Source organism: Schistocerca piceifrons, chromosome X (assembly GCF_021461385.2).
Source record: "Schistocerca piceifrons isolate TAMUIC-IGC-003096 chromosome X, iqSchPice1.1, whole genome shotgun sequence".
Classification (NCBI taxonomy): domain Eukaryota; kingdom Metazoa; phylum Arthropoda; class Insecta; order Orthoptera; family Acrididae; genus Schistocerca; species Schistocerca piceifrons.
Window position 1 is genome coordinate 397,096,234 of NC_060149.1, and position 13,857 is coordinate 397,110,090.

The 13,857-nt window shown below is 37.0% G+C and overlaps 1 protein-coding gene across 1 annotated transcript in view; it reads right to left on the bottom strand.

Annotated features, from left to right (window-relative positions):
- LOC124723147 (hemicentin-1-like) overlaps positions 1–13,857 on the bottom strand; it is a 754,903-nt gene that overhangs the window by 550,694 nt on the left and 190,352 nt on the right. The window contains exon 8 of the mRNA XM_047248337.1: positions 3,506–3,650. Coding sequence (XP_047104293.1) covers positions 3,506–3,650 — 145 coding nt within the window. The remainder of the gene's footprint in view (positions 1–3,505; positions 3,651–13,857) is intronic.

Here is a 13,857-nt window from a genome sequence, read left to right on the forward strand (position 1 = left end):
GTGGAGGGGTGCACACCAAATGATAAGTTGCTTGTGGAAAAAATGTTCTCATACTGGCCCGGGATAGGAATGTAACCACTCCTTCCAGTTAACTCTTCTGTCATAAGTATCAAATTTGTGTACTACACTATGCGATCAAAAGTATCCCGATACCTGCCTGAAAATTACTTATAAGTTTGTGGTGCCCTCCATCGGTAATGCTGGAATTCAGTATGGTGTTGGCCCCCCTTTATCCTTGATAACAGCTTCCGCTCTCACAAGCATACATTCAGTCATGCTAGAAGGTTTTTTGGGGAATGGCAGCCCATTCTTCAAGGAGTGCTGCACTGAGGAGAGGTATCGATGTTGGTCGGTGAAGCCTGGCATGAAGTCGGCATTCCAAAACATCCCAAATGTGTTCTATATGATTGTACTGTTGGCAGATGACGTTCACCGGGCATTTGCCATACCCACACCCTGCCATTGGATCACCACATTGTGTACCATGATTTGTCACTCCACGCAACATTTTTCCACTGTTCAGTCATCCAATGTTTACACTTCTTACGCCAAGCAAGGAGGCGTTTGGCATTTACTGGCATGATGCGTGATTTATGAGCAGCTGCTCGACCATGAAATCAAAGTTTTCTCACCTCCTGCCTACCTGCCATAGTACTTATAGTGAATCCTGATGCAGTTTGGAATTCCTGTGTGATGGTCTGGATAGATATCTGCCTATTATACATTACAACCCTCTTCAACTGTCAGCAGTTTCTGTCAGTCAACAGACGAGGTCGGCCTGTATGCTTTTGTGCTGTACGTGTCCCTTCATGTACCCACTTCACTATCGCAATGGAAACACTGGACCTAGGGATGTTTAAGAGTGTGTAAATCTCACATACAGATGTATGACACAAGTGACACCCAATCATCTGACTATGTTCAAAGTCCGTGAGCTCTGCAGCACACCATTCTGTGATGTCTAATGAATACTGAGGTCACTGATATGTAGTACCTGGCAGCAGATGGCAGGACAATGCAGTTAATATGGGAAACATATGTTTTTGGGGGGTATCCAGATACTTTTGATCACATAGTATAGCACAGAATGAATTAAAAGATTGAAAGCCCTTATGAAGTCTCTAAAAAGCCAGTAAACACTGTATCTTCATTGAATCCATACAGTAACCGATTTGTAAATGAAAAGAAAGCTACATTTATTTATTTTTCTGAAATTTAAAGCACTGTGCTGCTAATGAGGTGTTACTCTCCAGAAATGTCAGTCCTTGTGTACAGGGTGAATCCTAACTCCACCACCAAAGTTTCAAATGTTGTTCAGGAATATTTTCAGAGAGTTTTGGTATAAGGAACTCATGTTCTGCAGTAGCTCCTTACAGACTAACAAAGTACATACGATTTATTTGATTTGCTACCATAATTATCTTTGATCTACGAAAATATGTAGTGACTTGAAATTTACAATCACCAAGCTGTACATAAAAAAACAAAGAGTAACACAAAAACCCTTACACGACACACACAAATTTTTTCTCAGTATGTGTAATCTGTTCTGTCAGTATACAGTACATATGTAACAAATGCAGAACTGTTTCCTTACAGATATTGTTCTAAATAGCAACCAGCATGATCATGGTAGTTTGAACAATGATGCACCATCAACTGTCTAACATGTTTAAGAATCCAAAGAGTTTGTCATACTATATCCACAACTGCAACAGTCCTAAAATCTATGGCTTCTTGAGTATCACCAGAAGTTGCATAAACTGGGTTCGTCACATACTCCCAGAAGAAGAAATCCATTGTGCTCTGTGTGGTGAGAAAGCTGACAGGGAACAGGGCCACCTCAACTAGTCTACTGTTGTACAAACTGCATGTCAGGGTGGTTCCTAATATCAAGTGCAGAATGTACTGTTGTCCAGTCATACTGAAACTGCACAATCTGACAAACTATTTGCAGCACATCTTCTAGCAACTGTGGGATGACAGGCTGAAAGAATATCTTGTATGTGACTCCAATCAGTTTGTCAGGAAGTCATGTGACTAGGGCCTCCCATCAGGTAGACTGTTCGCCGGGTGCAAGTCTTTCAATTTGACGCCACTTCGGCAACTTGCGCATCCATGGGGATGAAATGATGATGAATAGGACAACACAACACCCAGACCCTGATCGGAGAAAATCTCCGATCCAGCTGGGAATCGAACCCAGGCCCTTAGGACTGACATTCTGTTGCGCTGATCACTCATCTACTGGTGGCAGACTATTATGAAGTACATAAAGTACAGTCACCAAATAATCAACAATACCACCCATACATTCACATTGAACTTGTGTCAATAGGACTGACAACCGCATATGTGTGGATTTTTGTCACCCCATGTATAGCTAAGTATACTGTTGAACATGGTGCTCCAAGCCATATGGCCTCATCTGCAAACAATTTGAAAGCAGGAAAGTTGTAGTTTTCAGCACATTACTTTAGCAATCGCTTTTCAAACTCCATTCAGCAGGTTGTAACAACTGTACCTTCTGTGGATCTTACAAGTGCTATTGTTGAAGAATTCGCAAACCAGTTGTTTGACTTGAGTCTAGAGCTCATGCGATGTTCTCACTTCTGGTGGCAAAATTGTCACAAATTGAGTGTAACACATTCTCTTCCAGATCAGCTGTTCTGGCATACCTCACATGTCCAGTATCTTCTATTATAACATTGAAGGATGTGTATGTATGTAAAAATGATGTGATTGCCATCACTGCAACAACAACTCAGCATTGTGCCATTGTGCTGTGCTTGCATTGCTTTCAGTGAATGCATATCTGAGATGTATATTGGCCAACTTTTCATCAGTAAACAGAATGAAAGTTTGGGAGAGGGAAGGGGTTTAAGTAGGTTTTCAACTTCAAGCACTAACACACACTCTGTTGCACAGATATTTTCCCTTCATTACCAACACAAATATAAATGGGAGAAAGAAATCAAACGAAGAACAATAACTCTGTAATGAGCCACTGGAGAACACAGGACACTTATACCAAAAATACTCTGACAATACACCAGAACGGTCACCAAAATTTTGTCAGTGGAGTTCAAATTCAACCGCACACAGGATTTTTCCATCTTATACCTTTGACATATCACTGGCTACATATTTGTGAGTTATAAAAAGCAAGAAAATAAACTTGATGATGATGACGATGATGATGATGGTCTGACCACTTAAACACATACTACTTCTAACAAAAGTGTGACTGATGTTTAATACTGTTTAATTTGTGAATTGTGAAGCATAACACCTGCAGCACAACCATAATAATTTACACAAGTCATATTACAGTTCTTAAAAAATTGAAATAGTTCTAAAGCAAACTGATTCCTATCTTCTGCATTGATTGTGCAAATTATAACGCCCAGCAATAATAAAAACAATAAAAAACATGTCAACAAATTGTTATAGTCATTCTAAAATACCTTTCAGACAGTTAATTGGCTTGAACATTGACACATACTCATATTTCTCCGTCTTTTTGATTAGCTGTCCATCCTTGATCCATTTGATGCTAAATGGTACAAGGGATTCAACTTGGCATCGCAAAGTGATAGGCTTGTTAATAACAGCTGTTATCTCCTTTTCAGCAGTAACAACGGGTCCATCTGAAATACAGAGCATATTTAATGCAGATACTCTTATATTTCTTTTGTTCTTTATTTCTACTTTTTTTTTTCTCATGCTGATGTTATGGCATGCAAATATTGATAGTCTCATGTAGTATGATTTTACACCATTGCTTGAATAAAGAATAACTGTATCCAATCAACAATATTAATGAGAACTACTTTTATACTTTCATACTAGTTTTTATTTTACTATCCTTTGATTTAATGATTGAATTCAATAACTTAAAATTATTTCTTCCCATGTACTCATTATATCACAGTTATTGTATTTCATGTTTTGTGACGTATGTAAATGTAAAACAAGAAAAGAATTGCAAATTTTAACACAATTTACAGCAGCAAAAAGAAAGTTCTTTTCACTATCTTCACTTGGAATATGGCTGTTTGAGTGCATTGTTTTTTCTTTGTTCCAAAAATTATGTGTAAACATTGTTCCCATAATACAACATAATGTATACATTACTGAAATCTACATAATATAACTATGCTCCTTCCATTTACATTTTTTTACATCCATAGTGTCATAAACCCTCTAATTCTGTTGAAACATGGTGAGGCATTGCAAGTGTGGGTTCCCCACAATCTCCATAGAGAGTGCATGTGTGTCACTTGTACATGGTCTGTTAAAAATTTGTGCAGCAACCCACACTATAATTAAGATACAGACTACATTACGTTGCTTAAAACATTCAATAGTAAAGTACAGAAGGACAAGCAGTTGATCAAAATAAACAGTTTTGCAATCTTTCCACATACTCAGTTTCATTGTTAGGGATGTGAAATTTTGCAGATAGCTGTTAATTCAAGACAATACTTTTATATGAAAATTTAGTGATATATTTCAGTTCCTTTTCAAGCACTTTTAATTTGTTAAACCCTCAATACAGCCTCAAGAAATTTCCATTGAATATGTCTGCTCCTTACCTTAGAGACACTGCTCCAAATAAAGGCTGCTGAGAGTAGCACTTTTGCAACAAGATAGACTCATGTGATTGTCATTGTCACCAACCTCCCCAGTTCCCACTCTGCTATGACTGTGTGTCCAATTCCTATACAGCAATGTTACAAATTGTGATATTGGAGTTAGATATTTTATTTTGCAGAGAATCCTGTAGCACCACAACTGTTACAGGTGAGCAGTGTAGAGTGAAATTGTGTGCTGGGAGTGTTTTTGTAATAATAAAAATGCTACAATGTGATGTATTATTGAGGAGATGTCAGAAAATAAGTCACACATTATTATGGTATGTCAAGTAACTTTTATTGGATGTTGCACCAGACCTCAAAGTAACACAGACACATGACGCTGTGTTTCAACACAGCAATTGAGTCTCTCTAACAACAGTCACAATGTTCAGCCAATTATTCGTTTCTTCAATGACGGAAATCTGCTCCTTAATGACAGAGTTATTCAAGAACAGCTATATAAATGTCACCATTGTTGGAAAATCTCCTCCCTCAGATGCTGTTTCTGCTTGCCGAAAAGATGGAAATCACGTGGTGCAAGATCAGGACTACCTGATCAGCATCACCCACATATGCACATCCTTCATCAATTTGTTAGTTGAATTTCACTACAGCTGGACATGAGATTGCATTTGATCTAGACATTATTAGAACTTTATGGTGAATCTGTCTGTAATTTAGACATTTTGCACAGACAAATCATACTGTCTTGTGTTCATAAACTTTGGAGCACATTTCCAGTTGCCACATCATTTCTATCACATATTGTGATGGACATGTTATCCATACCGCAGCAGAATTGTGTCTCCAGGAAACCAGGAATATGTACTCTTCTGCCAATGTGCCACTATTGTTGTGGAATTGTCTTAGCATATGGTACCATGTGTAACTTACTTTCTGAAGTCCCTAAATATTTCTGTAGACTCTTTGTTATCATGATGTGCACTGCAGCTTGTTGTTATATGAGTGTGGGAACACACTGTAACACTATAACAATTCTCCCCACAGTTCACTTCTGCATGGTGCAGTAGCAAATAAATAATTTACTTGTTTAGGAGACATGCAAACATACAGGTGCATATTGTCTAAGGCAATGCAACAAAAAGTGACCTAGATACAGCCACAGGAAGTGTAATGCTTTGAGCACTGTCACTGAGCAAAGCAGCAGACACATTGAATGGAAATTTCATGAGACTGCATTGGGAAATTAAGAAATTTAAAAACTGCTAAGAATAAAAGTGGCAGTTGTCACTAAATTACACAGTGAATACGATACATCTAACTGCTGCATGATGAGCAAAACAAGCAATTCACAAATTATTTAAAACAGTTTTTAGGAATACTTTTCAGTCTTAGAACAATAAAATCAAAATCTCTTGCCTATAAATTTAAATATTATTATGCCACAAAATGGCATGAGATCAGAAAGATTCAAAGAAATGGTTGAAACATATTATAAAAAACAATCTTTCATATCCATATGGATCCTAGATCCATCCAACTTGATAAGTATGACAAGCTTTAATAGGTAAGATATTGGTGCATGTTTCACTAACTCGTCTTATCTCACAAAAGTATATCTTCAGATGACATCACAGAAAGAACATCATCACAATTGTAGAGCAACCCAGTAAAACCATGAAGGACATCAGGTAAGTGGGATATGCCACTTCGGCAGAGAGACTAAGTGAGGAATCTTAGTAACAGCTGTTTTCAGTGTTAATGCTAGTGTAATTAGTTTCCCATCTTTGCTGCTATCTCCAAATAAATATTTTAAGCAGCATTTTAACAATCCCCTCTCCCTCTGTGTGGAATACCAGTGCTAACCAATTGGATGGGTCACTGAGTTTCTAATGTTCTAGACATACTTTATAAGCCATGTAGCGAGTTAACAGGATTATCCAGTACTAATTGTCCTCAAGAATCATGCTTCCCATATACAAAATTAAGGGATAAACTAATGGCATGACGATCATATAGTGCTAATATCCTTCCCATCTGACACCATATTCTTCAACTACTGGATAGCCCTTTCACAAAAATTCTACAGTTCAGTGACTGATTCTTGGATGAAAAATAATTCTGGTCATAAACAATACCCCAACATTCAACCAGCATGTGCAGTATAATGCACCCATGCCAAAAAACCTCCTTGCTGGCCTTTGATCAATGGGTATATAGCCATTCAACAGAAATGCCTATGGAGATGAAAGATTTATCCTGTGTGCTATGGTGAACTGACCACAATTAGAAACAGAAATTCCAGAGCAGACTCCAAAATGGATGCCAAGATTAGCAATTCCTGCAGAACACAAATGTGTATGTGATCTATATAACACATGTCACAATCTGCAGTAAAAACTGACAAAGAAGTGCTAGGTCAGCAAGTACATCATAATGCAGTCACACTGAAAAAATTTCTTCCTCTTCTTTGGATGAATTTGTATAGAGCCATACAACAGAAATGTCTTTCAAGTTTCACAAGTGAATTGTTTTATTTTAAAAACATGTTTGCTGTTATTGTACACTATATGTAAGATTACTTGCCACAACTGAACTATTTTTCTTAGTGAATTAGTCAATATTTGATGAATAATTTTCATTAAAGTTTTCACTTTGAGTAAAGTACTCTACTGACATAAACTTTAATTTTTCCAAGTATTATCTGTGAATTTGTGATGGATTGACTCTGTGAAAATCTGTACTGAAGACCTTGGAGATCAATTTCTGCACACTTAAAATGTATTTGTTGAACACTTTTCCACTGACTGTGTCTTCGCTGTGATATGATGTAGAGTAAAGCTTTTGACACCGTTCCTCACAAGCGACTTCTAATCAAGCTGCGGGCCTATGGGGTATCGTCTCAGTTGTGCGACTGGATTTGTGATTTCCTGTCAGGAAGGTCGCTGTTCATAGTAATAGACGGTAAATCATCAAATAAAACTGAAGTGATATCAGGTGTTCCCCAGGGAATCATCCTGGGACCTCTGCTGTACCTGATCTATATAAATGACCTGGGTGACAATCTGAGCAGTTCTCTTAGGTTGTTCGCAGATGATGCTGTAATTTACCATCTAGTAAGGTCATCCGAAGACCAGTATCAGTTGCAAAGCGATTTAGAAAAGATTGCTGCATGGTGTGGCAGGTGGCAGTTGACGCTAAATAACGATAAGTGTGAGGTTATCCACATGAGTTCCAAAAGAAATCCGTTGGAATTCGATTACTCGATAAATAGTACAATTCTCAAGGCTGTCAACTCAACTAAGTACCTGGGTGTAGAAATTACAAACAACTTCAGTTGGAAAGACCACATAGATAATATTGTGGGGAAGGCGAGCCAAAGGTTGCGTTTCATTGGCAGGACACTTAGAAGATGCAACAAGTCCACTAAAGAGACAGCTTACACTACACTCATTCGTCCTCTGTTAGAATATTGCTGCGCGGTGTGGGATCCTTACCAGGTGGGATTGACCGAGGACATCGAAAGGGTGCAATAAAGGGCAGCTCGTTTTGTATTATCACGTAACAGGGGAGAGAGTGTGGTAGATATGATACGCGTGTTTGGATGGAAGTCATTAAAGCAAAGACATTTTTCGTCGCGGCGAGATCTATTTACGAAATTTCAGTCACCAACTTTCTCTCCCTAATGCAAAAACATTTTGTTGAGCCCAACCTACATAGGTAGGAATGATCATCAAAATAAAATAAGAGAAATCAGAGCTTGAACAGAAAGGTTTAGGTGTCCGTTTTTCCCACGCGCTGTTCAGGAGTGGAATGGTAGGGAGATAGTATGATTGTGGTTCGATGAACCCTCTGCCAAGCACTTAAATGTGAATTGCAGAGTAATCATGTAAATGTAGATGTAGATGTAGAAATTAATCTTGATTTTTACTTTAATTCTTTAGTGTATTATTATGCATTAATTTATAGGTAATGATTTCAGAGGAACTACATGGAGAAGAATTCTGCAAAGAAATCTGAATGGTCAACAAGAATGGTATGTAGCCAAAGTTTATTTATCTTACAGCTCGAAACATGTATTTAACATGCATGGGCAATGTTATAATAATTACATTTAGATTATTGATACACAATATAAATAGATTAAATGCTACTAAGTAAAATATCATTTAAGTATATTTAACATAGCATTCCTGAGGTCAAATCATGTCACCACCATACTGTATGGGCACTTCAATATAAGCCATTTTTTTAACTCATTTTTAAAAATTCTACCAGAAAGCTGTTTCAGGTTGTTTGCCAGAGAATTATAAAATATTGCTCCCTTAATGAATGGGGTATTTGTTGTTAGATTCAATCGTCTGCTCACCATATGAAAGTCTGATTTTTGTCTTGTATTGTAATCATGGATTTCCATATTCCTGTTAGTCACTTTTTTGTCTTTTTTCACTAATAATATTGATTGAAACATATATACTGCATAGATAGTCATAATATTAAACTTAATAAACAGGTTTTTACATGAAGTTCTGGGTCTTACTTTTGCCATAGTTCTTATTACTCTTTTCTGCAATACAAATACCCTTTTTATATTGTATTGGCTACACCCACCCCACAATACAATTCCATAAGATAGATGGGGATACACCAACCCAAAATACGCTATTTTTATTGCTTCAATATCTAAATATTGAACTAATCTCCTTAGTAAATACAGACTAGATGTTATTTTACCACAGACATGATCTATTTGCTGATTCCACGAAAGTCTGTCATCTATATATATCCCCAGAAATTTACATTCTGAACAGGTATTTTCCTGAATGTCCTCATTTACAACAGTATTTTTATTTGAACTTCTTGTCTTAAAATAAATTAAATTAGTTTTGTCAATATTGACCCTCAGGTTTTCTTTTTCAAAATGTGTTTGGGCTTTTTCAACAAAATTCTGTACCACTGAATTTAGGTCATCATTACTACGTGCCCAGCAAACCCCAGAGGTGTCATCAGCATACATAGTAATATAATGACTGGTGTCTAATACTTTTGGGAAATCATTCACGTAGCAAATAAACAAGAAGGGGCCCAAGATAGAGCCTTGCGGCACACCAAAATTTATATTCCTTATCTTTGATCTTCTTTTTTCAATTACCTCTCCATTATCATACACAACTTCTGTGCATTGTTGTCTATCTTTATTGGTAAGATTCTATTAAAAGCAACAGTTTCCCACTGACACCATAATAAGCAAGTTTACTTAAAAGAGCGCCATGATGGACTCTGTCAAACGCTTTGGAAAGATCTAAAAACACTCCTGCCATTTCGTAACCCTCATTTATTTTCTCCATCAGACAGTGTACAGTTGATGGCTTAATCACAGCTTGAAAACTACGGTAACATTCATAAATATAATAATAGAGGGAAAAATTATTTACACTGTCATTCAACCTAACTGTGCCACAGAAATCAGTGCAGTGTTCAGGTATAAAACTCTAACCATAGTAATATAATAAATTCTAACCACATACTGAAATCACATCAGCTGGAGAAATTCTTCTACACTGTAGAAGAATTTGTCAATGTGTAGTAGTAAAGTGCGTGTGTTTCTTTAAAAGAGGGTAAGAGACATTGAACATAGTTAATTACAAATTGATGTATGCACATGAATATAAGAAAAAACAGTAACCTAGGAAATCATATAAGTTGTCATCATGGAAGTTGTCACATTTTTCATTGAAAAAGTGTATTACAGAAACTGACTCAATCCACCTCACAATGAGAGATGATGTACAGAGAATGCAAATAATTATTTAAATAACTATTTTCTGAACAGGATTTTTTCTCTCTCTGTGGGACGTTATACCAGAGTATAGTGCTACAAGATATTACTGAGATATAATTCAACATACTTTTATAAGTTCAAAATGCCTTTTTATTGCTGCAATATAATGTTTATTTACATTCCGGGCATGCTCCTTCTTTAATTTTAAAGGCTTCTTCAGTGGATTTATTAGTTATTCATCTCTCTTTCAAAAATCTGCATTTCCTCCCATCACATTCTGTAAGACAGATGAAGAAATAATAAATTAACTGAAGATGCCTTGAAAATAAAATGTGAAATGCATCTGGAACATAAATAAGTATTATTATGCAGCAAGTAAAAGTAGTTTTGATGTTATAAAATGAATACTTTATACTTATTGTGGAAAATGTTCAAACAAAATTGCAATTCAATATGTTGACTTGCTTTCCTAGAAGTGGTAAATGTGAGAATTGCAAAATTTCTCACATGTATGCCCAAAGAACAACAATATAACACTGTTTTGAACCTCTTCAAAATACTTGTAATACACCATCATCTCTAAAACAGTCATTTGTTAGCACTTCTGCTAAGGTACACACAACTAGGAAGAAATGTCATTTTCCTTTATTTTTCTACAGTTCTAAATCATCATCACATGTAAGGCAGTAGTTACCATACTCCAATTTATCAACAGAATTAAGTATATTCTCTTTTTAATTATGCTCTCACAGTGACATTGGGCATATAATGTTTGTAACTGAAGTGACCCTACGTCATTCCGATGAATGTTTAGAGCCTTTCAAGCTTCAGGTAGAGAAAAAGTTGAAAAAAGTGCTTGCACTGGCAGCCCAGATTAATGTCCAATAACGATATACACTAAACACTGTCAGAGATGTTTCTTTAGTGTATTACTAACTCATGTTCCATTGATACCATGATGAAGGACAAACTTAAGGGGTTATGAACAAGTTAATGAGTACAGTAGTAGAGAGGACAGTATTTTAAACTGATCCTAGAGCTAGTTACAGCTTGTTATTAAAACACTTAGCCTACTTATGGTATTAACAAGATTCATTAACTGTAATGTAATGCTGCTTAAATACATTGCCTGCCAAAAAATGTTAAGCGCCCACATGGGGAAGAGGAAAAAAATTGAAACTTCACAGGTTGAGATGATATATGATGTTATTTCACCAATTAAAAGACCTTGGGAGTATGGACCCACTTATCAGTACCACACTTCACTCTCTCTGACCTAGATGTATGTACTGATACAGTTGGGAAGGGTGTCATAAAGCTGTTGTACCCTCTCCTGTAGCAAATTGGTCCACAACTGTTGCAACTGATCCTTGATACCACAAGTTGATGTCGGAACTGTTGCCACACTTGTTCTAACACAGACAAATTTGGGGATCTTGATGGCCACCGGAATACCTAAGCATCTTGTGGGCACTTCATAGAGGCAAGTGCCACTTATAGATGAGAATTATGAGTTGAGAAATGGCACCATGATACTACCACATGACAGATAACACATGAGGTCATAGGATATCCATGATATAACACTGTGCCAACAAATTTCTTTCATTTACTACCAGCCAAAATCTGAAGTCATGTCCAATGGCTCCCCACACCATGATACCAGGAGCAACACTGCTGTGCCTCTCCAAAACACTGGAAGTATGGGACCTCTCCTAAGGTCGCCACCATACTCGCCGACATTTGTTATCAAGGTTAGCGCAGAACTGTGCTTTTCAGTCACAGGACCACTCCAAACACAGCCACTTGTGTTATTGTGTTAACAGCAGGTTATGCATGGGATGGTAATTCTCCAGTAAAGCTGCTGATACTCATAAAGAAATGGTTTGGTATGACATAGAATGTTGTAGAGAGCCCATTACATGTCCAGAGCTGGCAGGCACAGACATGAAGTGGTTATGATGTGCTTGGTGTACAATATGGCAATTCTCCCTTGTAGTGGTTAGACTTGGTCAACCGAACCTTGACAATGAGTATGCCTGACCTCATGTTCCCATGCAGTCCGTCATTGGGCCACCTTAATATCAGAATGCCCCACAAATCTCGATATTGTATGATTCAACTAGCCAGCTGAATGAAGATCCACAATGAGGCCCTTCAAACTCTGTGAGGTACTGCCTCACACAAGGATGTGGCATTTCTGTGGCCTTCACAGTTATCACTCAACATCTAACATTGTTCATACTTTTTATATACTCTATCAGGCCTGTTAACAACACTGAACACAGGCAATATTAATGTGCTTTAGTGGCCATTCTATCTTTCACAGAGAATTGCAGTTGTAATCATTTAGATACCCACCGCCGATGAGTATGTGTACGAAGTAACAGTGACATCTGACCATGCATTCTGGGTGAATCACTGTTTTTTGTCAGGCAGTGTACTTATAAAGGCTCATCATAATTAGCAGAAAAGCCACTATTTCGAAAAAAAAATCTGCTTTTTGGGTATGGTTAAATGGAAAGAAGCTGGAAAAACAGAAGATTAGAGTCTGTCTGTCAGATATGTTCAAGTGGAAGAGTAGGTGGCTGAGATCAAATACTCACAAATACTCTGGCTCAAAGATTCTGTTTGGCATAAACATACAACACAATGAATATTTTGCCAAAGAGTAGCAAATTTTATCTCTAATATTTTTCAGTATCTATCAATCATACATAACAGGTACAGAAGTGTACTGATAAACAATGTGACATCCAGAATAGAATATAATTTTGTACATTGGGATATAACACTGCTCATAAACAAGGACAGGCACTGATTATACTTTATCAATAGTAGTGTAACACCTTACCAGCTGTGGTGATAATTAACTATTAGTATCAGTAAAATATGAAAGATGTGTGTGAAGAATATTTTATGCAGAATCTATATTGACAAAATGGAAGAAAACTACTTACAGACATCAAAATGTTGTGTTTAGAAAGTAGTCAGGAACCTGGCTAGACAACTCATTGTTTGTTACTCATACCACAACATCAGGAATCATTTGAAGAACATGCTGTCAGTTAAGTATAGCTCAGTTTGTGTGCAAACAACTTTTATTACCAGCCTAAATGTCATCAATAAGTGTCTGCCAAAACACCAAAAAGGTTCTATACCGAGTGCCAGAAACCGATGAGACCTTAGGCTGTCTGAGAGGAGTGAAGTATTTTTCCTCTACGGATATGCAGACTACCTACTGGGAGTGGACTGCTTTTGTAACAGCTGTTTGCCTCTATGAGCTCAAAGTTATGTTGTTTCGGCTCTGCAATGCTGCAGCTGGCTTTTAAAGCATGATGGACAAACTGCTTTGACATCTCAAATGGATGACATCTTTTTGCTACTAGAATGGCATTGTTGTTTTCTCAAGAACATTTAGAATACATCTAAACAAAATGAAAACTCTGCTGTAATGTGTCCATTACAAAGGCC